The sequence below is a fragment of the Esox lucius genome, chromosome 14, assembly GCF_011004845.1.
Source record: "Esox lucius isolate fEsoLuc1 chromosome 14, fEsoLuc1.pri, whole genome shotgun sequence".
NCBI classification, from domain to species: Eukaryota; Metazoa; Chordata; class Actinopteri; order Esociformes; family Esocidae; genus Esox; species Esox lucius.
In genome coordinates, this window is record NC_047582.1 from 1,199,814 (window position 1) to 1,225,497 (window position 25,684).

Consider the following 25,684-nt stretch of genomic DNA (forward strand, 5'->3'; position numbering starts at 1 on the left):
GAGAATCGGCAGTGTATTAAATACTTGTTCTCCCCACTATATGTGTGTGTGTGTATATATATTTGTGTGTGTGTGTGTGTCAGGGATGGAAATTAAATTTTTTGTCCACCGGCCACTGTGGCTGGTGGATTTCAAAATCTACCAGCCACTCAATGTTTTTACCAGCCACTTTCTTGTTTTTAACCAACAATGTGAAGCGTGTTGACGACATACAGAGCAGTACATTATCAGATTTGTCTCGTCGTAAACTAACCAATCATGGGACTCCCCATTGTCTGCTTTTCTCCATCGTTCTTTAAAAAAACTTTTTTGACTTTCGCCTCTTTGTCCACTGGCTGAGATGTTTTCTCAGCGGTCCTCTTAATGCCTGCGATTAGTGTACGGAAGAGGATTAGTGCCAAGCAATAATAAAAAAAATTAAAAAAACATCTCGACAAAGTCATTATAATGCGAGATTAAACTCGTTACATTTCGAGAAAAAAAGTCTAAATACAATCTTGAGAATAAACTCATTAAATATCGAGAATGAAGTCGTTGTGTTTCGAGAAAAAAGTCGAAATACAATCTTGAGAATAACGCATTCGATCAGTGTGCATTGCATAGTCTACTGATAGAGGACATGGCAGAGTTGGATCAATTAGTCAAGCTATATTATAGACTTTCTTTCAGTAACAAAGAAATACTATCAACTATTAGCTAATTATGACAGATTTATAATTAGCATACGAATTTAAAAGAGAATTTGCAAGCGGCTAGGTCTTTTTAGAAGAAAAAATCTGTACAATTTGCGCGATGTACTCGCTTTTGTCCAACATGAATTGACAACCAGTGGACAAATGCAAGGTTATCGCTGGCTTCACCTACACGAGATTCATCGAGGTTTCGTGGTTTCCCAGGATACCATAAAACGGATTATTAAACTTTATTCTTGATATTGAATGAGTTTATTCTCAAGATTGTATTTCGACTTTTTTCTCAAAATTTTAATCTCGCATTATAGTGACTTTAATGTCGAGATGGTTTTATTTTTCTTATTATTGCTTGGCACTAATCCTCTTCCGTAAAAGTGTCCGGGTGAAACAGTATGCTATTTTTATTTACCCGCCACGGTGGCCGGTAGGTGAAGCGAGTTTACCCGCCACAACACAAAATCACCCGCATTTGGCTGGTGGCGGGTGCTAATTTCCATCCCTGGTGTGTGTATATGTATATACAGTGGGGAGAACAAGTATTTGATACACTGCCGATTTTGCAGGTTTTCCTACTTAAAAGTATGTAGAGGTCTGTATTTTTATCATAAGTGCACTTCAACTGTGAGAGACGGAATCTAAAACAAAAATCCAGAAAATCACATTGTATGATTTTTAAATAATTAATTTGCATTTTATTGCATGACATAAGTATTTGATCACCTACCAACCAGTAAGAATTCCGGCTCTCACAGACCTGTTAGTTTTTCTTTAAGAAGCCCTCCTGTTCTCCACTCATTACCTGTATTAACTGCATCTGTTTGAACTTGTTACATGTATAAAAGACACCTGTCCACACACTCAATCAAACAGACTCCAACCTCTCCACAATGGCTAAGACCAGAGAGCTGTGTAAGGACATCAGAGATACAATTGTAGACCTGCACAAGGCTGGGATGGGCTACAGGACAATAGGCAAGCAGCTTGGTGAGAAGGCAACAACTGTTGGTGCAATTATTAGAAAATAGAAGTTCAAGATGACTGTCAATCTCCCTCGGTCTGGGGCTCCATGCAAGATCTCACCTTGTGGGGGCATCAATGATCATGAGGAAGGTGAGGGATCATCCCAGAACTACATGGCAGGACTTGGTCAATGACCTGAAGAGAGCTGGGACCTGTGATGGTAATTTCATCGAACTCATTAATAAGGAAGTACAGAGACGACATACTCTTGGCACAACAGTTTTATTATTATTTGCAAATATGAGAGACGCGTCAAACGCTTACAAACATAATCATCCGAGGAGTCTCTAACTCCATACAGATGCTGCTCATCTGTCTCATGTCAATCAAACACATGCCCTTTGTTCTATCACCTGTCCTGGGCTTGACACAAGGGACATGTTGTCCTCCCTGGTTAACTTTCTCAACCCTTGAGGGGGACCTTAAGCATCTGGACAAACGACAGAGACACTAAAGGGTTATACAGACGGGCAGATTTACGATTAACTCTATAATCTGCTGGTGCCGGTCAAGGATGCCCCCCTAGGACAAATACCAAATCCCTCTCAGCATCTCTAACTAGTAACTCATTCATTCTCACATCCAAACAATGGGACTCAGTCCTTTAAACAGTAAGAATGCATCAGGTTTCAGAATTTCCACAACAGACCACAGTCTCAAAGAAAACCATTAGTAACACACTACGCTGTCATGGATTAAAATCCTGCAGCGCAAGCAAGATCCCCCTGCTCAAGCCAGCACAAGGATCTGGAGAAGGTCTGTATGGAGGAGTCGGACAAAATCTGTGTATATGTGTCTGTTTGGCAACTAAAGTGAGTACACCCCTAAGTGAAAATGTCCAAATTGGGCCCAGATAGCGCTCTTGGAAAAAATTAAGAGACCACTGCGCCTTTTTTTTTTTTCTTCTTTCCAATAATGTTGAAAAGGAAAGTTTTGAGTGAGGGACAGAAGCGTTCAATTTGCAGTGGTCTCTTAATTTTAACCATTTTGTTCCTCGCGCAAAACCTTCCTTTTCCACTTTTTTGGAAAGGAAAGAAAAAGGTTAATTGGTCGCTTAATTTTGTCCAGAGCTGTATATATATGTGTGTTTTAAATCTGAAAATTAACATATGTTGTTGATTTTATTGTCACTTGAGACTGTGGTAACACAGCCTTTGGCCAAATTAACCAGAATTGAGCACTTTCCATAACCATGATTAAGCTTCCTGTACTTTTCTACTAGTGGAAACAGGACCAGGAAGGTCTCTGGAGAGGAAGATTATCTATGCTTGGCCATTACGTTGTCTAACCTTTCTGTCAATTTTCACTGCAGTACAAAATGCAACACAAAACCGAGGTATTAGTCCTTTTCTCTATTCAAGCTGGTTGAATGAGTGATTTTCATTTCACATTCACCTGCAACTCATGTGTTCAATTCAGTTCCAAAATAAATTCCCTGGTATCAATAATATTGTCTGGGCAATTTTAGAATTTCTTTGTGGAACAAGCCAAGATTTAGAGACTGCACTCGTGAAGGTAACAAATGACCTTCTAATAGCCTCAGACAAAGGTTCCGCATCTGTCCTGTTGCTTCTTGATTTTAGTGCTGCCTTTGTCATTATTGATCACTCCCTTCTCTTAGAGAGACTGGAAACCCACATTGGGCTATGTGGACATGTTCTAGCCCTCATTTCAAGGTGTTTGCTGTTGGTGGGTGTCCCTTTGGTTGATGCTTGGCAATGTGGGTGGATTGATTTCCTGCCTGTTGGGCCCTGTCCAAATTCCAAAATTATGGCCACCTTAGGGAGCTTTTCTTAGCCACTGAAATTCAACACTGTTGTTGTTTGCTCCTTGGGGTTTCTGGCTGGGTGTTTTGTAAAAGCACTTGCGGTTGTAACAAACTGCTGTTGTAAAAAGGGCTTTAGAAATACATTTGATTGATTGATTTAGTAAATGATTAGGATTTTGTGTATATGTACAGTAAGTACAGTGAAATATTATATTTTGCAATAATTTATTATGATTCAAAATCAACTAATGAAATGTCATGGTTTAGAAAGTCAGTATGCCCCTAGCTCCAATAGCTGGTGTTATTTCAGCAAAAGAGGACAACTTCATGAAGCCATTTCTTGAGGCCTAACTGTCTTTGTCTCTTAAATCTACTGTGAAGAAGTTTGCCCACTATTCTTTACAGTACTGCTTCAACTTTAACTTTCGAGGGCTTTCTTGCAAGCACAGCCCGCTTCTAGTTCCCCCACCGCATTATGATAGGATGGAGATCTGGGCTTTGACTCATTGTAGCTAAACAACTCCTGTCCAGAGCACATTGTTCCAATAGTTTTGGTTCTTTACCCAGGTGTTGTCTGGCAAACATAATTTGTGTCTTGATAATACATTTTTTTAGAGCAGAGGCTTATTCCTTCCTGCCCACTCATGTAGGCCAAGTTAGTGCAGTATCTTTCTGACAGCTGAGTCATGCACTCATACACTGACTGTAGTAAGAGAGGCCTGCCGATCCATTGATGTTACCCTGGGGTTCTTAGATACGTCTATAGACGTGTTCACACTGCATCATATTCCAGGGCTAAGAAACTCCTTAACCCTGGGCTAATGGAGATTTAACCCAGGGCTAAGCAACTGTTCACATATTTTGCAGCGGGCAAGCAACAACCTTAGCCCAAGGCCTGCTGGCCCTGCTCTGGAGTGGGGTTTTCTTTTAACTAGTACCATATGGCCTGGTTGCAAAAAGTGTACTATTCTGTGATTGGGGAATATGCTGCCGTTTGATGAGTCAGTCAGTCTGAAAGAGAAACCAAATAAAACACAAGGACATTTTAATTAAAACAACTGCCGGGATTTACTCACTTGTGTGCATGGTGCTGGGGGCACTCAACCACAGCATGGAATGGGTTTATAGGGAGAAGGAGGGAGGGAGAGAGTATGTTTGGTCAAGGTTTGACACCATTGTGTAAAGAAGATCTTGGTTAGAGTCTGGAATACAGGAATAGGCTTTTTGAAAATAATGCCCAAACTAGAATGTTAAAAAATGATAAAGTCTATCTACAAACCTCCAAGTTAAGAAATGATGATAATGAAGGGGGTCTTTGACATGCTGGAATTTCTAGAAGAAAGGGGTTATTGCAGTTTTAATGTATAGGCTTCACATAACTGCCTAATCTACGGTGACTGTCGACTAACAATAAGGCATTGCTCATCCTGAATCTTCTTCTGGAGGCAGCTCTTCCCTGAAGGCAGAAAAGTGATTGGTTGACTCTCTGGAGCTTTCGTCTCAACTCTGAAGTCCATCTTTACAAGTCTTTGTTGTAAACAGTAAGGGTTATGATTAAGCTTAGGCTTTGGGTAGACAAAATAAACCCCCAATATAACGCGTTTTAATAAGCAACTTAACCATTCCTGTAAATGTTTTAATCATCCCAAAAATGGCATTGGATTCTTTCTTTGTAGCAAAATAACAGAATTGAAGGGGCATGAAGGATGTTTAAAACACAAACGCAGATTCTGTGATTGCTTAAACTAAAACTGAAATTCTCTGGGAATGCACGCACAGGCATGCTCACACACCCCCTCCAGGCCTCACTGACTGCCCTCTGAGAAGGCCCCTCTCGTTTTCCAAACTGTATTAAGTGTGTTGTCACACACAGGTTCACTACTGTTTGTGTGTGGCTAAAGTCACTTGATCATGAACATATTGTTTCCACAGGTTGTAGTCTGGGTTAAATACGTGTGTGTTCAAGCTCCCCTTTTGACTGATGTGTTTTGCACCCCTCTCTGCCTTCCAGACTCTCTCAAATGAAGCTCACTCTGTGGAGGATATTCTGAGGGTAAGTTATTTCTCATCAGTTAAAGCTACTTTCAATCTGACAGACTTGCAGGCGAGCAGGTCTGTTAGTTCATTAGCGGTCATTATCATCATTAAGAATGTGTTGGCTTTCCACAGAGGGATCGGTCACAATGGACGCATTCCAGTGTTCAACCCTTAACCCACGTTTTTTCTATCCTGCATCCAGCAAAGACCGCTTAATGTACTGTGTGAATCTGTCACTTTGGTCCAGCTGTGTAGTGTACTTAGTCCTCTCTGGGTATTTGACCTGGTAGGAGGTCATAGTGAACTCTATTACACAACACCCCATAGGGGCTGGATGGCATAGATAATATTACTTCTGCTTGCTTAATATTCTCTCTATTTCTCCTACTTTTTTCCTCTCTGGCTCTATCAGGAAATGACCCACTCATGGCCTCCTCTCCTGACTGCCATCCACACACCCAGCACAGCTGAGCCTTCTAAGTTCTCCTTCCCAGTCAAGGTGAGCTACTAGAATGGCAAACTCCACCTAATGAGCTTCTACATTCACTGATCTTCAGGGATTTGTCTAACCTAAAAAAATGTGCTAGTTTAATAGTTTATGTTACAAGAGGGATATTAGATGTTCGGGAACAAATGTCAATTTCTAAATGGCATTCTAGACGTGCAAACGAGGCAAATAAAGGAGTAATGTAGTCATGGAGTTTGTTGACCAGCCTAGAGGGGATGACCTGAGCTGAAGTCTATGAATAGCATTCTCACATAGGTGTTGGTTTTGTCCAGGTGGGTCAGGGCAGAGTGTAAAGTCGTGGTGACGGCTTCCTCTATAGATCTGTTCGACCGGTAGGCAAACTGGTAGGGATCCAGTGTTGGGGGGAGGCAGGACTCGTCTTTTGACTACTTGCAACTTAGTCACCAGTTCCACTTGTCTTGCATGTGTTACTTTTTAGCCAAAGTCATAGTCCATTGTATTAAGATGGACTAAGGTGTCTGGTCATGATATAGGTAAACAGCGCCAAGACCATCCATACAGGGCTCAGACCCGAAACTCACACCTTCCTACAATTCCCTAGCGGTGTAGCTCCAATTGGAAGGAGAGAATGTCACGCTCTTATGTTTAGGTCTCTCCTAAACAGATTAATAATGGATTTCTTTCTAATACTGTATATCCTCATAGTGTTATTTTTTTGAACAAGTGAAGTGTATATAGGATATCAATGCAGAAAATGGTGTTTTGTTTTCCGAGTTTTCCGAGATTTCCGAGATCTTATTAACTTTATTTTACATGCGCATGAAAGGAAATACTGATTGCTAGGTAAGTTTCTCTAACCTGTGTAGAGTTAGACTTCGCTTTATATTAGGGAAAGGACAATAAAGAGATGCATAGGCGTGGTGTCAGGAACAAAAGGCCAAATGAGCCATAATGAGCTCTTTCATCCTGGTATATGGAGTAGTTTGTATCCGATTGTGGATAAAATTAAGGACCATTACACAAAAAACTTGATTTAAATTAAGTTGTTGTTTTACTTAATAAAACAGGATATATTATTTAACAGTTAACTGTTTTTAATTAACACACATTTGTTAACCTGGGCAAATAAACTGGGCATTTCAACTTCAACACGTTGTTAAAGTAAGTGCATCATTCAATATTTTGTTTGTGTACATTCTTTTACTAAGAATCCACAGCAAATAAAAAAAAAATTTGTCCAGTCAAGGCAATTTATGACCATTCCAGTATCTCATACCTAAAATAATCTATAATGCCAATATATTTCCATTTTCCATGTGCAGGAAAATGTTTATTTTCCTATGCTGACATGACGCTGCTATAACTCAGACAGACAGAACATCACTGAATGAAATTCTAAATTAGCCAGTTGCCAACTTAAGCTGTCTGTCAAGATATGGGTGGATTGTAATTGTTGATGACTTTACTCATTTCTTTCAGTGACCTGCTGCTGTTGTCGTTATGACACAGTTAATGAACATGTTTAAGTCCATTAGCACTCTGATTCTCAAACAATATCGCTCAGAAAAGTTAAGGGACCACTCAAATCACACATCACGCCTCGATGAACGAAATTCATTAAAGATCAAAATCTTTACTGTACATTGTGTAATTCGTTGAGAAAAAAATTACGTAACAACGGTTAATAGAAACCAAAATCTATTCTGACGATGGGTCTAAGTATTTAATCCCGGTACCTAACCGCGGTCAGGGTACCATTGGCTAGCACATAAAGATAAAATATTCATTAGAAAAACTTTAACTGAAAGTTAAATGTTAAGTGAACTTTCCACTTTAACCAATGCAGGGAATCAATTTCTGTGATTTTTCTAGGAGGGATCATAACATGTACCTGTGTATATAGAGCAGTGTTGCTCATCAATGATGACAATTTGCTCATTAAATTCTCCTCCCAATGAAAATATCATCTTTCAAGTCCCAAATTAAATTGACATCCATTCTGCAAACATTGATTATCACGTCTAGCATAGAGCTTATAGCAATTTATCTTCATTCTGTTTCCCAAAAAACCCAGGAGTCAGGCAGAAATAGATTGTACTTATAGATAGTATGAGATGTTGAAACAACTAGTCCTTTCCTGTCAGTTTCAATCAGGCTGGGCGATTATTAGCAAAGCTGACCCAAGTTGTAGAGCTGTTTTTGTCTTGAACTACCTCAGCAACAGCATCCGCCGGGTATTATAGGGTGATTGTACAGTTAGGTCCAGAAATAATTGGACACTGACACAAGTTTTGTTATTTTGGCTGTTTACCTACATACATTCAAGTTAAATGAATATGGGCTTAAAGTGCAGTCCCTCAGCTTTAATTTGAGGGTATTCGCATCCAAATTGGAAAAATGGTTTAGGAATTACAGCTCTTTAATATGTGGCCCCCTCTTTTTCCAGGGACCAAAAGTAATTTGACAATTGACTCAAGCTGTTTCATGGACATGTGTGGGCTATTTCTTTATTTCTTCATCAATTAAGCAGGTGATAGGTCTGGAGTTGATTCCAGGTGTGGCATTCGCTTTTGGAAGATGTTGCTGTTAACCCACAACATGCAGTCAAAGGAGCTCTTAATTCAAGTGAAACAGGCCATCCTTAGGCTGCAAAAAAATTAAAGATTGCAGGAACCTTAGGAGTGGCCAAATCAACAGTTTGGTACATTCTGAGAAAAAAGAACGCATTGGTGAGCTCTGCAACACGAAAAGGCCTGGTTGTCCACGGAAAACAACAGTAGTGGATGATCGTAGGATCCTTACCATGGTTAAAAAAAAAACTCTGCAACATCCTGCCAAGTGAAGAACACTCTCCAGGAGGTAGGCACATCATTATCTAAGTCTACCATAAAGAGAAGACTTCACAAGAGAAAATACAGAGATTAGACTTTGCCAAAAGACATCAAAAAAGCCAGCCTAGTTCTGCAACACCTTTCCTTAGACAGATGAAACTAAGATCAACCTGTACCAGAAAAAAGTATGGAGAAGGCTTGGAATGGCTCATGATCCGAAGCATACCACATCATCTGTAACACACGGTGATGGCATGGCTTCCAATGACACTCGGTCACTAGTGTTTATTGGTGAAGAAAATGGAAGCAGCCGGATGAATTCTGAAGTGTATGAGGATATATTGTCTGCTCAGATTGAGCCAAATTCAGTGAAGTTGATTGGACACCGCTACAATTTACAGATGGACAATGACCCAAAACATACTGCGAAAGCAACCCAGGAGTTAAGGCAAATAAGTAGAATATTCAGCATGGCTGAGCTTCTCACCCTTAGGGATGGATAGGGTGAGAAGCTCAGCCATCCGTGAGGAACTTGGAGTAGAGCCGCTGCTCCTTTGCATCGAAAGGAGCCAGTTGAGGTGGTTCGGGCATCTGGTAAGGATGCCCCCAGGACGTCTCCCAGGGGAGGTGTTCCAGGCACGCTATCAAATATTTCCTGGAATATGCTCACCGCAACCCATACGGAAAACTAATGTTAAACATCCATGCACATATATAGAGGATTTCTCAACATATATTTACATATGTGCACTGATTATGTTAATGAAATATATAACTTGCGCTTCTCACTATCATAATACAATGCATGTCATATATTTTACCGTTGAATATTGTGTTAAAATAATGAAATACATGAATATGCAGTACGTTAAGCTTTTCTCATCAACACATCATGGAAATAACCTTCAAGACATTATTTTCCAGAGAATCTCCTTGTTATTGTGAGTTTAACTAATTATTGTTGGCAAAATGGGGAGCAAACCAACATAACCACCAGTCTAGGTCTTATTGCATTACATTAATTACTGTGAAAATGACTTATCTTTTACAAATAGCCGATTTGTAAATTGTATAATATGTATTTACCATAAATTCTATGAAATACATTGTAAATGCAAGTAAAGAAATAGCTGGTTAGAGTCAGTCATCTTAATGTAATAAGGGCCTTTATTCACAGTATCATTCAACTTCCATTGTGTCACATTACATGTTTAGTAAATACTCCAAAGTTTTGACTTTAGTCACTGTCAAGCAGCATATAGCACCTTTTTCAGTTTCAATATAATTAACCACTTTGTACTCCCAAGTACAATTTACATTTAAAAAAAGACTTATTATGAAAACAAAATGCATATATTTTAACACAGTATCCTGAATGCCATTCCTCTCAGTAAAAATACTTAAAAGAAAAGACTAGCTAACATAAACACATGACAGGAAACAATACAAATATGGAAATATATCAGTTAGATGTAAATGCTAAATGCATTGGCCAAAATCGAATATGTAAACATATGTATGAAATATATGGCCATACATTTGTAATACATATATTAGTATATGTTTAAAAAAAAAATAGGCACATATTAAAAATATGTTTTTGAAATACAGCTCTGAAAAGAATTAAGCAAAATTATCAGTTTCTCTGGTTTTACTAATCATAGGTATGTGTTTGAGGAAAATGAACAGTTTTGTTTTATTCTATAAACTACTGACAACATTACTCCCAAATTCCAAATCAAAATATTGTCATTTAGAGTATTTATTTGTAGAAAATAACAACTGGTCCAAATAACCAAAAAAAAGATGCATCGTTTTCAGACCTCAAATAATGCAAAGAAAACAAATTCATATTCATTTTTCAACAACAAAATACAACTGTTTTTACTTAGGAAGAGTTCAGAAATCAATATTTGGTGGAATAACCCTGATTTGTATTCACATCTTTCATGCATCTTGGCATTGTCTCCACCGGTCTGTCACATTGCTGTTGGGTGACTTTATGCCACTCCTGGCACAAAAGTCACTCCGTTATCTCCGGCATTTACTCACTTGGTCAATTCACTGAAATACTATGACTCATAATCCCCATAAAACCTAATTTGCCACAAATTTGACTATCTCAAAGAACTATACTTAGGTTCAACGTCATCATTAAGTGCAGCCTGTGGTAGCTGGAAAACCATCCACGTTTCCCACAGAGAAGAATCTAAACAGCAAGCTTCTTGCTGATTAACCTCTTACTCTCTCTCTGTCACTCTCTGTCACACTCTCTCTGTCACTCTCTCTCACAATACAAGCTTTATGTGTAAAAAGACAATTATATTCAGAATGTAAATAATGACAGCATTATATATCATAATGGTGTCCAAGGGAGTATCCTGGATAATTTGTTTATTGATAATATATCAATTGTTGTTTCTTGTTAGCTACACTGACCAACACAGGATAAACTTCTAACCTTCACTATTGTTGCACCTCTGCTTATGTCCACACTTGTAGTGGTCTTCTGCCCCTTTAATGCTTCTCCATAAAAATAACATATGGTCTGAAATTGACAGTAATGTCGACAAACTAAGCTTTCTATTAGTAATATTTCTATGAGTAAAACAAAACTATGTATTTGCTACTGGATTGCTAGCTTGCTAATGGCAATGACTAGTATAGAAAGGGACAGAAGATATGTAACACTTCATTTCAACAGCACAAAGATTTCAGATTGATCGCGCTGGTCAACGTTAGCTTAGGTTAGAAATTATGTAGAGATTAAGTTTACTTTAGGGAATTGTAGACTATACAATGCTATGTTACTATTTGGCATGTACACGTTTGTAGGGATAATTCAAAATGGGTATCAAAATGAAGAGGTGGCGTAAATCTACACAAAACAGCCATTATTGAAGCGATTCTAAAGTCCCTTATAGGGAAAATTAATGGGGAAATTGAAAAACGAGACGGACTATGCCTTAATGCTACGCGCACGCTGTCTGCTTGCTGTCGCTGAGCTGAACCTAGCATGCCGGGCCTGGCCGGGCGTATCTTCCTAACTTATGCCAGCGACAGCCAGTCAACCAGTATAAGGGAAACATCTGTCTTTGCACATATTAATTAGTATTTAGTATTTGCGTGACTCCACTACTAAAAATGTATTACGACGATGCCAAGTCAATGATTTGTCAATGTTAAAATAGGAAGTTACTTCGTTTTACGTTATGCATGTATCACTCACCCGTGATCCCAACGATCTCTGAAATCTTCCATCCATCCATTTTTAGATTTATATCTCTGTATGAGGCCAGCGAAGCGTCATAAATAATGGGGAAACCGGACACCGCAATTATAAGTATCTCTCTTGTCAATGTTTTCAGCTAGCGAGTAGAATAGAGAAGGGACTTCCAAGAAGCAGAGAACATCTGCCCTGCCATTGGTAGTCGCTGATCTCGGTCACTGCCCGCTCGCTGGAAATTAGCATAAAGTTGAACATCTCAACTGTCGCTGGGAAATGTGGTCTCTGCCCGCTGTCGCTGTGATTCGCTGGCACTCATTGGGAATGAATGAGAGCGTGTTGCTCTGTAGCTCTAGTGAGCAGACAGTATGTACATAGGGTTAACAGAAATACAATCCGTTCAGAAGTGGAGCTTTAATTGGTGCGTTGGGCGGCACCCGTGGCAGCCAATCAGAGGGCCCCACAAGAAGTTTATATTTCGGTTGAAAAGAATATTGCACCAGAATAAAATATATATATTTTTTGCTAGATACTATTTAGTTAATATTGAAGTAATAAACGTCTATATTTGTTTTGTTATTCCGTAGTGCATTTGTATGTGACTATATATGGCACTGGGTGTAACATCTGATCTTATTGGCTCATTTGGATTTGAAATGTTGAAGATAGCTTATGTAACAAAACATACAAATCGAACATAGATGTGTCTCCCACTCGGAGGAAAGAAAGGCAGTACATTATAAACATTAAATATAATGATATGTGCCCTTGAGAAACGTCTTTAGTAAAGTTGTTGATCAGCAGAAGCATGAGAAGAGGGATAGATTACAATGACAGCAGCTTCAAGCGCAGGGGGAAATACATTTCTGATCCAGGTCCAACAGCAGATAAAAAACGGTTCATTAACAAAAATGGGTGCATGCCATTTATTAAAAAAATTATCTGCTGTAGCAATTAGCTAGTATTTTGTTTTGGTTGATATCAAAAGCTAGCCCTACTAAATACATATTACGTGTTAACTGATCGAGGGCAACTGTAGGTCCGAGACTCTGAACAATCATTGACCACGCTATATTGTTTCTTATATTGTCTTGATAGACCTTGAGTGTGACGTTATAGATTTCCTCCTTTTCTAGTAATAGTCAAATTAGCTGTTCGTCCGAGGTTTTGGTTAGGTTATGGACTATTCAGTTTTGTAGTACCTCTAACCAGCTTTCTTATTGGTTTTCAATGGAGAAGGATATAAAAAACAGAACACAAAAAATCCTGTGTGCTGTTCTGCCGTGGCCGGCGCTGCCGTCCTGCTTCAAGGAGAGGGGCGGGAACCTTTTTTTGAATGGCTACCAAGGGAGCGCTTATGTTTTCTACAAAGGCATTGCCGCTTCTGTGTGAATGAGGTTTAAGGTTTGCACCCACAGGAAAGAAAGCTAAATCCATTGCAATAGTATTCAAACATGACCAACTTACTCTACATCTCCGATTCAATGTTCCAACTTTTCTAGTCGGCTGACCTGCACACATGCATGCAGTGCACAACAACGTGTGGAGCGGGGAACTATTAACCTCAGCCACGCAAAATAAATACTGGTGCGTTATTCCCTTGTTAGTTTCCGACATTGTCTTGTCTGTCAGTAATTCTGTTTGCCTCTATTTTGTCTTTTCACAGGAAGCACAGCATGACCGACCTGCATTTCCAGGACAAAGTAAGTAATTGTGGGGGAATGGGACTCTACAATCTGGGTCTCATATTACATGCATCATGTTCAAACCCCTAGTTAGTAGCTTAAGTTTTCCTCTGAAAACCAACTTCGCCCTCCAAGGCTTTTTTAGGTTATTGTTAGTTGATGGGGGTTACTCGCTCTGTAGCCCTGTTTCAGTGATTCTGACAAATGTCAGCTAAACATCTTCCCACTCTTTCTGGTTTCTCTCTGTTTCTGTCACTTTGGGTTTCTCTCTTGTTCTGGTCTTTGTTTTCTCTCTTTTTGATCACTGACTCTCTTTTTTTGGTCTCTCACTCTCTCTGGTATCTGTCTGTCTCTTTCTGGTCTCTGTCTCTTTTTCTCTTTGTTTCTGGTCTTTGTCTCACTCTTTTTGTCAGGTGGCGCTTTGTGTATTTGTATGTAGCACTCTGTGTGTCACTCTCTCAACCCACCATAACAACACTAAGGGTTAAACCTCTGGTGTCAGCTTGTATTATCCTCATCACAGGGAGGACTTTAAAAACCTTACTGTGGCCTCTTAACATCAAAGCCAATGGAAAGCAGTATCTTTCTTATCCGCATTGGCACACTACTGTGCTGTTTTTCCCCTGCTCACTTGCCCTCTCTTTCTCACTCTTCCCTTTCTCTTCATCTCCGCCAGGCCCCGTCACAAACACTTGAACCTCTCGTCCCCCACAGTTAAAAAGTCATTGATCACAGCCTTGTTGTTCATCTCCTGTCCAAGGAACCTGCCAGGCAAGGCATAATAAACCTCCCAAATGAGCTCAGCTCTGGGCCCTGGGGCTCTCTTAATGGTTTTATTGACCTGCCCATTCAAACCTCCCTGATTGGAGAACAGCCAGGATGTGGCTGCAAAAAGGGGGTGTGTCCCATATTATGATTGTTTATGTTGTTATGATCTGTGTTTTAGTAAAGGGTGTGTTCTATGTTATAATTATTTGTCATATTTTGATCTGTGTTTCAGTAAGGTTGGTACTCTATAGGTAACTGCAGCTGTCCCGCCCTCCTGGTTCTTTTCCACCTAACTGATGCGCATATAACCGATGCGCATAAATAGTTTTTTGCACACAATTTTTGTAGGCTTTACATAGCTGCGGTTTCCCCTCACTTCGCATCTCTCTCTTTACCCATCCTCATCTCAGTGGAATACAATGAAATGAATATCTGTGGCTGTTTGAACGAGCGACGTGGGGCCGCCTTCCCGTGGGCTCACCACCCACAGGAGGGACCATAAGGGGTCGGTGCAGAGAGGATCGGACGGCAGTCGAAGGCGGGGGCCTAGACGACCCGATCCCTGGACACGGAAACTAGCTCTAGGGACGTGGAACGTCACCTCGCTGGCGGGGAAGGAGCCTGAGATCGTGCGTGAGGTTGAGAGGTTCTGACTAGAGGTAGTCGGGATCACCTCTACGCACGGCTTGGGCTCTGGAACCACACTCCTTGAGAGAGGATGGACTCTTCACCACTCTGGAGTTGCCCATGGTGAGAGGCGGCGGGCTGGTGTGGGTTTGCTTATAGCTCCCCAGCTCTGCCACCATGTGTTGGAGTTTACCCCGGTGAACGAGAGGGTCGTTTCCCTGCGCCTACGGGTCGGGGATAGGTCTCACTGTTGTTTGTGCCTACGGGCCGAACCGCAGTGCAGAGTACCCGACCTTCTTGGAGTCTCCGGGAGGGGTGCTGGAAAGTGCTCCAACTGGGGACTCTATCGTTCTACTGGGGGACTTCAACGCCCACGTGGGCAACGACAGTGACACCTGGAGGGGTGCGATTGGGAGGAACGGCCCCCCTGATCTGAACCAGAGTGGTGTTCAGTTATTGGACTTCTGTGCTAGTCACAGTTTGTCCATAACGAACACCATGTTCAAGCATAAGGGTGTCCATCAGTGCACATGGCACCAGGACACCCTAGGCCGCTGTTGTCGTTTCATCTGACCTGCGGCCGTATGTCTTGGACACTCGGGTGAAGAAAGGGGCGGAGCTGTCAACTGATCACCACCTGGTGGTGAGTTGGATCCGATGGCGGGGGAGAAAGCTGGACAGACTCGGCAGGCCCAAGCGTACTGTAAGGGTCTGCTGGGAACGTCTGCCCGAGTCTCCTGTCAGAGAGATCTTTAACTCCCACCTCCGGCAGAGCTTCAACTGGATCCCGAGGGAGGCTGGAGATATTGAGTCCGAGTGGACCATGTTCTCCACCGCCATTGTCGAAGCGGCCGCTCTGAGCTGTGGCCGCAAGGTCTCCGGTGCCTGTCGAGGCGGCAATCCCCGAACCCTGTGGTGGACACCGGAAGTAAGGGATGCCGTCAAGCTGAAGAAGGAGTCCTATCAGGCCTGGTTGGCTTGTGGGACTCCTGAGGCGGCTGACTGGTACCGACAGGCCAAGCGGACTGCAGCCCGGGTGGTTGTGGAGGCAAAAACTCGTCCTGTGGTGGGTGCTTCGGGAATATGGGGTCCTGGGTCCTTTGCTAAGGGCTGTCAGGTCCCTATACGACCGAAGCAGGAGCTTGGTCCGCATTGCCGGCAGTAAGTCAGACTTGTTTCAAGTGCATGTTGGACTCCGGCAGGGCTGCCCTTTGTCACCGGTTCTGTTCATAATTTTTATGGACAGAATTTCTAGGCGCAGCCAGGGGCCGGAGGGTGTCAGGTTTGGGGACCACACGATTTCGTCTTTGCTCTTTGCGGATGATGTTGTCGTGTTGGCCCCTTCAAACCAGGACCTTCAGCATGCGCTGGGACGGTTTGCAGCCGAGTGTGAAGCGGTGGGGATGAGAATCAGTACCTCCAAATCCGAGGCCATGGTCCTCAGTCGGAAAAGGGTGGCTTGCCCACTTCAGGTTGGTGGAGAGTGCTTGCCTCAAGTGGAGGAGTTTAAGTATCTAGGGGTCTTGTTCACGAGTGAGGGAAGGATGGAACGGGAGATTGACAGACGGATCGGTGCAGCTTCTGCAGTAATGCGGTCGATGTATCGGTCTGTCGTGGCGAAGAAAGAGCTGAGCCTCAAGGCGAAGCTCTCGATTTACCGGTCAATCTATGTTCCTACTCTCACCTATGGTCATGAGCTTTGGGTCATGACCGAAAGGACAAGATCCCGGATACAGGTGGCCGAAATGAGCTTTCTCCGCAGGGTGGCTGGGCGATCCCTTAGAGATAGGGTGAGAAGCTCGGTCACCCGGGAGGAGCTTGGAGTAGAGCCGCTGCTCCTCCACATCGAGAGGGGTCAGCTGAGGTGGCTTGGGCATCTGTTTCGGATGCCTCCGGAACGCCTTCCTGGGAAGGTGTTCCGGTCCCGTCCCACCGGGAGGAGACCCCGGGGAAGACCTAGGACACGCTGGAGGGACTATGTCTCCCGGCTGGCCTGGGAACGCCTCGGTGTCCCCCCGGAAGAGCTGGAGGAAGTGTCTGGGGAGAGGGAAGTCTGGGCATCTCTGCTTAGACTGCTGCCCCAGCGACCCGGCCCTGGATGAAGCGGAAGAAGATGAATGAATGTTTGAACAAACAAGCAATTGCATTCAAGTCATGTAATGTTTGGTGTTTTCTCTTCCCAGAACACTATGAATCACCTCCAGCAGTCCCCTCCTCCACGAACTGTGAACAGAGCTCATCGTGAGTATACCCTGCGTGTCTCAACGGGGATTCCTGTCCCCAAACTGGGCCACGATGTGTGCCAGGCCCTCGCTTCTATTTAGGGGCGATAAGATTGCGGTGACCCTCTGTGACCTAAGAGAACTTCCAGAGGTCAGAGGTATCATTTGTGTCTGTGTGCCACAGCCGTTTGTATTGCAGCAAATCAAGAACAAGCCATGTATTAGATTACTCATTGAGAGACTGTGGAAATACATCACCCTGCTCTCTGCTTACAGAGAGGGGCTGCAGCTGGCAGGAGTCTCCAGTCACATGACAGGTTTGCTTTTCACGTGATCCTGTCCCCAACAGGTTCCTCTGGTTTTAAATAAGTGTTAAATCTGAAAAAATTAAGTGCCACGGACACATCTATTGCCTCTTTCTCTCCCATCACATTCAGAGCCTGACTGTCATCCACACACGGCTGTATCTCCATGTTCTTTCTAGAGTATTTCCTCTGAGTATTTTCACAGGCAGGGCAAACAAATCCCACCCTTTAAGCGCATGTGCTGGCATGCTTTTTTTGCTGAACCGTAGAGCTTGGCCAAGAACAGGGGAATATTTCTTGCTGACCGACTGGGTGGCTGACTGACTTGGGTGAGTGAGTGACTGACTGGCTGGCTGACTGAGTAGCCATTGTTAAATAACGTACTGGTTAGAGTATCAGACTGCCACCCAGTAGACCAGGTTTCAGATTTCGCCGAGGACTAGACAGATTAGTTGAGGATTAGCTGGCTGGAGGCATCAGTAGCTACATACAGTTAAACAAGCCAAAAGAGAAATACAGCCGTATCGGCTGAACTATCTATGGAGGCAGAAAATGCTGTCCTGTTTACAGGCCTTTGAAATGCATAGCTAAAATCCAGTACTATTTGCATCTCAAAATGAACATGTTAAAAGCTGTTGACCAGTCAGCACTTGGAAATGAACTATCTTACTTGTTTTACAAGGAAGGATTGCACTATCATTCGGAATGCATTTTTCACCATGATTCATTGGTATGTAATTATCCAAGGAATTTTTTGTTGCAAACCTATCGTTGTAGGAAGGGCAGTTTAAAGTACTTGGTCGTGGTTAGAAGGAAGGGCTAAAACTCCCATTCCTTTCCTCAAGGTAGCTCGGACTGCTTGCCAGAATTTTTTTTTTTCTAAAAAGTTAGCCGATGGATGCAAACGATGTTCCCCCCCTAGAAAACATATAGCTATCTATACAAAATCATGTTTCTAACTGGGAGAGCTGGCCAGAAAAATCCTAACTGATGATCGATGGAAATTATGTTCTTCCCAAAAACAAAAACGGGGAAAAAAATATAATCTGTTTATTTTTGATAGCGAAGTAACTATACTTTGTCATTTATAATAGCGTTTTCATTGTTGTTATGTTTGGACACGGTCTAACATGCAGAACTTAGATTGGAATATTTGTTTTTCTTATCACCTACCTGTGTGCATCTTCTTAGGTTAAAACCACTGGCTTGCTGATGTTATGTAATTTCCTTTTTGCCTTTAAAGCACACAGCCAGCCATTTAAATAATATTGCAATGCCGTATTGACGTTTTAATTGTAGCTATGAAATATAATCATGCTCCAGATATTAACATGAAGTCCTGTCTTAATGATTCCCTGTCTTAATGATTCTTGATGAAGTCCTGTCTGTTCTGATGGTGTTAAACTCCACAAATATGACCTTTGTATAGGTTCCTGGATTACCAACATGTTGTAAGATAAGGTGCAGGCCCATGTTTACTGCATCGTTGCATACTGACAAAGCTTGAATCTATTTGGCGACACTTGTCTACAATGTGGGATTTTGCAAATATGGCATTGCGATATCATTAAAATGCTTGGCTGTTCTTGTGTTATAAAGTAATGGTAATTACCAAATGCATCTCTACAGGCTACTAGGCATCTAGACTTTTATGTTTATACAGTTTATGTTTATATTGTGACTGTTTCTGGTGGATTTTTGAAGTACGCATCCGTGCATGCATTTTGGGTCAGGATAGAAAAACACATTTGCTGGCTTAACATACAGTAGTTACGTTATAGTAAGCCTTAACTGAAACTGTATATGGTTATATTGCGACTGTTTCTGGCATGGAAAAGTTCATCTTCAGTCTCGCTAGCAATTGCTACAATTCTTATGATTATTCCTAGGAGTAAGTAGATACTAGTAAGCCTATTACTGGCTAATAAGCTGTTAAAAGGCCAGTGGCAAAAGCATGCGGTTCATAGACGCTATGGTGGAGGTAAACTTAATAAGATCGTTAGTCAGTTTAACACCATCATCAATGGAGTCTAGCGACTGCTGAAAACGTGTAATGCCGTGGCGTTCAAAGTATGTTGTTTTGCCATGAAAGAAAAAAAATACGCTATTATGACATTAATTGAAATAGCTTTGGCAGACTCGCTAGCAACTGCTCAATTCTTATGACTATTCCAGTAAATTAGTAGATACCGGTAAAGCTTATTACTGGCTAATACGCTGTTAAAACGGCCAGTGGCAAACGCCATACATAGATGCTATTTGAGGTGGAGGTATACTTAGTAAGAAACGTTAGTCAGTTTATCATTGTCATTCACAAATGGCCAATTAACTATTAACGCTCTGTGGTGTAGTGGTTAATGACATAGCCTTTTACGTGGGCGACCCAAGTTTGAATCTCGAGATGGCAACACTTTGTATTCCGGGCCAGCTGAACTAGGCTTGCCTGGTTTTTGTTAATTTACAAAGCTGTCCTGCGTTTGACACCATTCTACCTTTGTGAAATTATCTGCAAAACGAGTTCTAAAAGCGATTGCTTACCATCAAAGGATCTCTATTTACAGTTCCCACCGTCTGCACAGAGATGGGCAGAGAAACTGTTAGGGTTGCTGGTCCTACTGCATGGAATAGTCTTCAAAAAATAAAAACCTAAAATGCAGAAGCTTGTAGCACTGGGTGTGATTAAAGATGCATAGAAAATATTCGAGGATGGCCTATCTAGTTGTCAGTGCTTTTAATATTGTGCACCTTTTTTAATTGTTGATGTATTTATTTGGTTATTGATTGACGCTGGATGGTGGGGTTATTTTGATTTCCTTATGTTCTGTGTTTTAAATTAGTTTTTGTTTCTTGTTGAATTTTAATCTCATTGAGTCCTTTTTCTGGTTAAATAAAGATGGAATAATTGTATTGAGAACAGTATTTTATTAAAGAGTTGCTGTACACCTCCAAACACACCTGTTTTTTCAAATGGGTTGAATCAATAACACAAAGTTGCTATGGTTCAGCAGAACCAGGGTTGCCTAGGTGGTATTCACTCCTGGTCTTCTTTATATTTATTTTTGGTAATTGCTTAGGTTTAGCACTATTTTAATATACAGTGAGGGAAAAATTTATTTGATTGCCTGCTGATTTTGTATGTTTGCCCACTGACTAAGAAATGATCAGTCTATAATTTTAATGGTAGGTTTATTTGAACAGTGCGAGACAGAATAACAACAGAATAATCCATAAAAACCCATGTCAAACATTTTATAAATTGATTTGCATTTTAATGTGTGAAATAAGTATTCGACCCCTCTGCAATACATGACTTAGTACTTAGTACAAGGGCAAAACCCTTGTTGGCAATCACAGAGGTCAGAGATTTTATGTAGTTGGCCACCAGGTTTACACACATCTCAGGTGGGATTTTGTCCCATTTCTCTTTTCAGAGCTTCTCCAAGTCATGAAGGTGGAGGCTGACGTTTGGCAACTCAAACCTTCAGCTCCCTCCACAGATTTTCTATGGGATTAAGGTCTGGAGACTGGCTAGGCCAGTCCAGGACCTTAATGTGCTTCTTCTTGAGGCACTCCTTTGTTGCCTTGGCCGTGTGTTTTGGGTCATTGTCATGCTGGAATACCCATCCACGACCCATTTTCAATACCCTGGCCAAGGGAAGGAGGTTCTCATCCAAGATTTGACGGTACATGGTCCCGTCCATCGTCGCTTTGATGCGGTGAAGTTGTCCTGTCCCCTTAGCAGAAAAACACCCCCAAAGAATAATGTTTCCACCTACATGTTTGACGGTGGGAATGGTGTTCTTGGTGTCATAGGCAGCATTCCTCCTCCACCAAACACGGAGAGTTGTGTTGATGCCAAAGAGCTCGATTTTGGTCTCATCTTACCACGACACTTTCACACAGTTCTCCTCTGAATCATTCAGATGTTCATTGGCAAATTTCAGACCGGCCTGTACATGTGCTTTCTTGAGCAGGGGGACCTTACGGGCGCTGCAGGATTTCATTCCATCACGGCGTAGTGTGTTACCAATTGTTTTCTTGGTGACTATGGGCCCAGCTGCCTTGAGATGACTGACAAGATCCTCTCATGTAGTTCTGGGCTGATTCTTCATCGTTCTCATGATCATTGCAACTCCACAAGGTGAGAACTTGCATGGAGCCCCAGACCGAGGGAGATTGACAGTTCTTCCTGTTTCTTCCTGTTGTCACCTTCTCACCAAACTGCTTGGCGATGGTCTTGTAGCCCATTCCAGCCTTGTGTAGGTCTACAATCTTGTCCCTGACATCATTGGACAGCTCTTTGGTCTTGGCTATGGTGGAGAGTTTGGAATCTGATTGATTGATTGCTTCTGTGGACAGGTGTCTTTTATACAGGTAACAAGCTGAGATTAGGAGCACTCCCTCTAAGAGTGTGCTCCTAATCTCAGCTCGTTACCTGTATAATCAACACCTGGGAGCCAGAAATCTGTCTGATTGATAGATCAAATACTTATTTAACTAATTAAAATCCAAATCAATTTATAAATTACTTATTTAACTTGACATGCATTGTTTTGGATTTCTTTGTTGTCATTCTGTCTCTCACTGTTCAAATAAACCTACCATTAAAATTATAGACTGATAATTTCTTTGTCAGTGGGCAAACGTACAAAATCAGCAGGGGGTCAAATAATGTTTTCCCTCACTGTATCTTTCAAGGTGAGATGGGGTCCTCTCATAATTCGAGTTAGAAAAACGCTAAGCGTTTGAGCACAGACACTGCTCACAGCCCAGGGTGTTTCAGCTGCAAGGCTCAGATTGGGGTAGGATCCTACCGGAATGCTATAACACAATAGGCCGGTTGTGTGACCAATTTATAGCTACATAATACAGGTGGTCTTTATAGCACCACATTATTCTGCGGGTAATTGAGGAGATGCCTTGGAGATTTTCTTCAGTAAGATCTTTCTTACTCATTGTGAACCCCGGGCCACTTGGCTTTTGTTAATAAGGCATTTTTAGTGTAAAATGGAAAATCTATGTTGGGCAAACAGAAAGCTGCAGAAATGAGTCTGTCCCACATTCAAAACCCATAATTCAGTGACGCAGAACACGAGTGTGACTCTTCCAATCTTTTCATATTTTCAGAATTTCAGACGAGCTAGGTCTATTTTTTTATATTTAAGGTTTTTAGACATAATGGTAATAATTTCTACCGTCTTGTCTGTTAAGGACGGGGCTCTGACAGAACATCTGGTGGGGTGTTACAACAGGAGACTGCTTAGTGATCCTGGAGGCTGCTGTGTTTAGCTTGGAAGCGGTCCCAGTGGTACCTCACTATTAGTGTGTGTGTGTGTGTGTGTGTGTGTGTGTTTTTCTGTGCAAAAAGGCCTCACAGGGTTTATAGTGATGTGGCAAGGAGCGGGATGTTGTTTTGTAATAGAGAGATTTTCATCATCCCCAGCAGGTGTGCCAAACATTAGTAGTTTGAATATCATTAATAATTAAAAATAAAAGGTATAGTATGTTAGAGCCTATTTAGTGAACAGCAGTTGTCGTGAAAACGATTTCATTTAAATAACTTTTATTATAATGTTAATATAATTTTAGATTCACATTAGCAACAACAAATGTTTGCGCCGGAATGCGTGACACGTTTTGGTGAATTGCTTTGGCGAGACACCTGCCCTGTATGTTGTATAAACTCACTGACAATGTTGTTTACCTGGTAACATGGCACTCTCTGTCAAACAAGTGCTGTTGCTGGTGATAGTAAAAATATTCCGTGCCAGCGTGAGATGTTTTTAGTTTCTTCCCAATTTAAAAAATATTTATTTTTAAGGAACTGGATGCACATATAGGTCTGGGAACCTTGCTATAAATCAGTTATGCATGTTGCAAAACAAAGACAACTATGAAGACAGTGTCATTAAGTAGGGTTTGTGATATTTTACATCCAATAAAAATCCATCGGTCCCGTGTGTGACAACATTGTGATATTGGATGTATGACTGTACAAGACAAGTGTTCCATGTTGTCCGCTTCCTGGCTAAGCATTGTACTTTTAAATGACGTCGGACCGATGTGATCACACTTAAAAGGGTGCAAATGGGAAATAAGTACTGCTTGTACAGCACTTCTGTGAGTTATCAACATCTGATGCAAGAAATGCATTCCTGTAAACGTCTGAATTGATTAACTGAATTGCTTTCCTTACACATGCTTTTTGTAACCCTACTTTCTGTCTATGGCCTTTCAGTACGGTCATAACAGCACATTCCAGTGGGGTTGAGTCAGCTAGCTCCAGTGACTCAGAGAGCAGCTCTGGATCTGAGTCAGACAGCGAGAGCGGGACAGAGGAGCCCCCACAACCCCTGAGGATCAGCAACCCACCTGTACCCAAGGTACAAATGCACCGTTAAGACATCACATAATTGGGACAATCGCATTGTCTGCACATTGACTTTCAATTGAATCAGGGAAAACACATTAAAATACATTCTCTCTATAACAAGTGTGCCCTATTTACATGGTTAAAAAGCTCAAACACAAGCGAAACACAACAAAAGCCTTACTTGTGTAATCTGTTTGGCTGTGATCGGTCATATGTTCATGATAGCCTGTTTTCTTGGACAGTGAATGGCTTTAGAGTCCGGGACTAGGCTTACCAGTTATACCGGGTTCTGTATGTCTCTTCATATATTGTCTGTCCAGGCTGAGGGCCCCGTGGTAACTAACTGGCAGCTGATCAACTGGATCAGAGGAAGCCAGCAGAACTCCACTACAGAGAGTCAGAGTGACGCTGTGCACACCACTTTACCCAAAGTGCAGCAGGGCCAGGATGCAGAGGACGAGGGGGAAGTCGTTCCTCCGAGTGATTACAAATCCAATAAGGCCCTGCACGGCCCGGAGTTCAGCGACAACGAAGCCAAAGTTCAGTGCAGCGAGGAAACTGCCCACAACCAGCATGTCCACCACACATCCCCGGCGACCACACGCGTTGGAGACTGCAGCGGCCAGAGAAAGACTGTGGGTAACAAACACCCCTCGAGACCGGTCAAGGCTCCCCATCTGGAGGCCCCTCAGGCCGGGCTACGGGTGGAGAGTGTGGAGGTCGCCCCCCGTGACAAAGACCCCTTGTTCACAGACCGGCCAAAGGTCAAAACGAAAACCGGGCATGGCAGCTGCAAGAGCACCAAAACGGACAAAACTGACAGCAAGAAGCCCACCAAGCGCATCTCTTCTGAGAAGAGGAAGACGAAACAACTGAAGTCTGAAGGCGGCGGTCCAAAGGCAACTCTGGTACCTAAGAGGGAGTATTCTCCCAGTCCTGCCCAGAGGGTGGACCAGGCAGTTCCATCCGTGAAGACTACCCCCAGTGTCAGGACAGAGACTCTCCCGGCCCTTCAGAAGGGCCAAAAGAAGCCCCGGGGACAATCTCCAGGAGCAGCACACGAGGCCAAACATGAGTCCCCAGCCAAAGATTCCACAGGCTCCCAGGGGCCTCCACAGACTCTAATGGTTAAGATAGAGCTGAGCCTGCTCTCCCGGGTCCCTGCTCAGAACTCCAGGCTTTCTCAGGGGTGCCAGGACTCCGCCACCAGGAAGAGATCCAGCATAGCCCTGGAGAGGGGAGACACTGAACCGGCTGCCCCCATCCCCACTAAAGTTAACAAAAAGAGACCGGTGTGTAAAAATGTATTTTGTTTTGTTTATTAGAATGCATGCTGTTTCTGGTTGTGCAGCTAGTTTTAGTTCAGCAGCCCTTAGGGTGTAGTACATTAACATCAAACATGCAGACAAGTGTATTGCTGCAATGTATGTTTAAATTGCATTTCCAAATGTAAGAATTGCATACCTACCCCTAAAATATATAATTTTCATGTAGTCATGTAGTACAGTGTTTTTCAACCCTGAATGTTTTAGATCTCCCCCTGCTCTATCACACCTGATTCAACTGATCAGCTCATTGTCAAGTCCTTGATGAGCTCCATCAGGTATGTTTGGGCAGAGAGAGATCTAAAACGTGCAGGGCGGGGTGCCTGCAGGAGCAGA

The 25,684-nt window shown here is 42.3% G+C and overlaps 1 protein-coding gene across 2 annotated transcripts in view; it reads left to right on the plus strand.

Moving 5' to 3' along the window:
* Positions 1 to 25,684, plus strand: part of aff1 (AF4/FMR2 family, member 1) — a 72,037-nt gene that overhangs the window by 35,088 nt on the left and 11,265 nt on the right. For both annotated transcript variants that reach the window (XM_029125121.2, XM_029125122.2), the window contains exons 4-9: positions 5,492 to 5,533; positions 5,930 to 6,016; positions 13,710 to 13,746; positions 17,307 to 17,364; positions 23,889 to 24,033; positions 24,344 to 25,315. In XM_029125121.2, the coding sequence (XP_028980954.2) occupies positions 5,492 to 5,533; positions 5,930 to 6,016; positions 13,710 to 13,746; positions 17,307 to 17,364; positions 23,889 to 24,033; positions 24,344 to 25,315 (1,341 nt within the window). The remainder of the gene's footprint in view (positions 1 to 5,491; positions 5,534 to 5,929; positions 6,017 to 13,709; positions 13,747 to 17,306; positions 17,365 to 23,888; positions 24,034 to 24,343; positions 25,316 to 25,684) is intronic.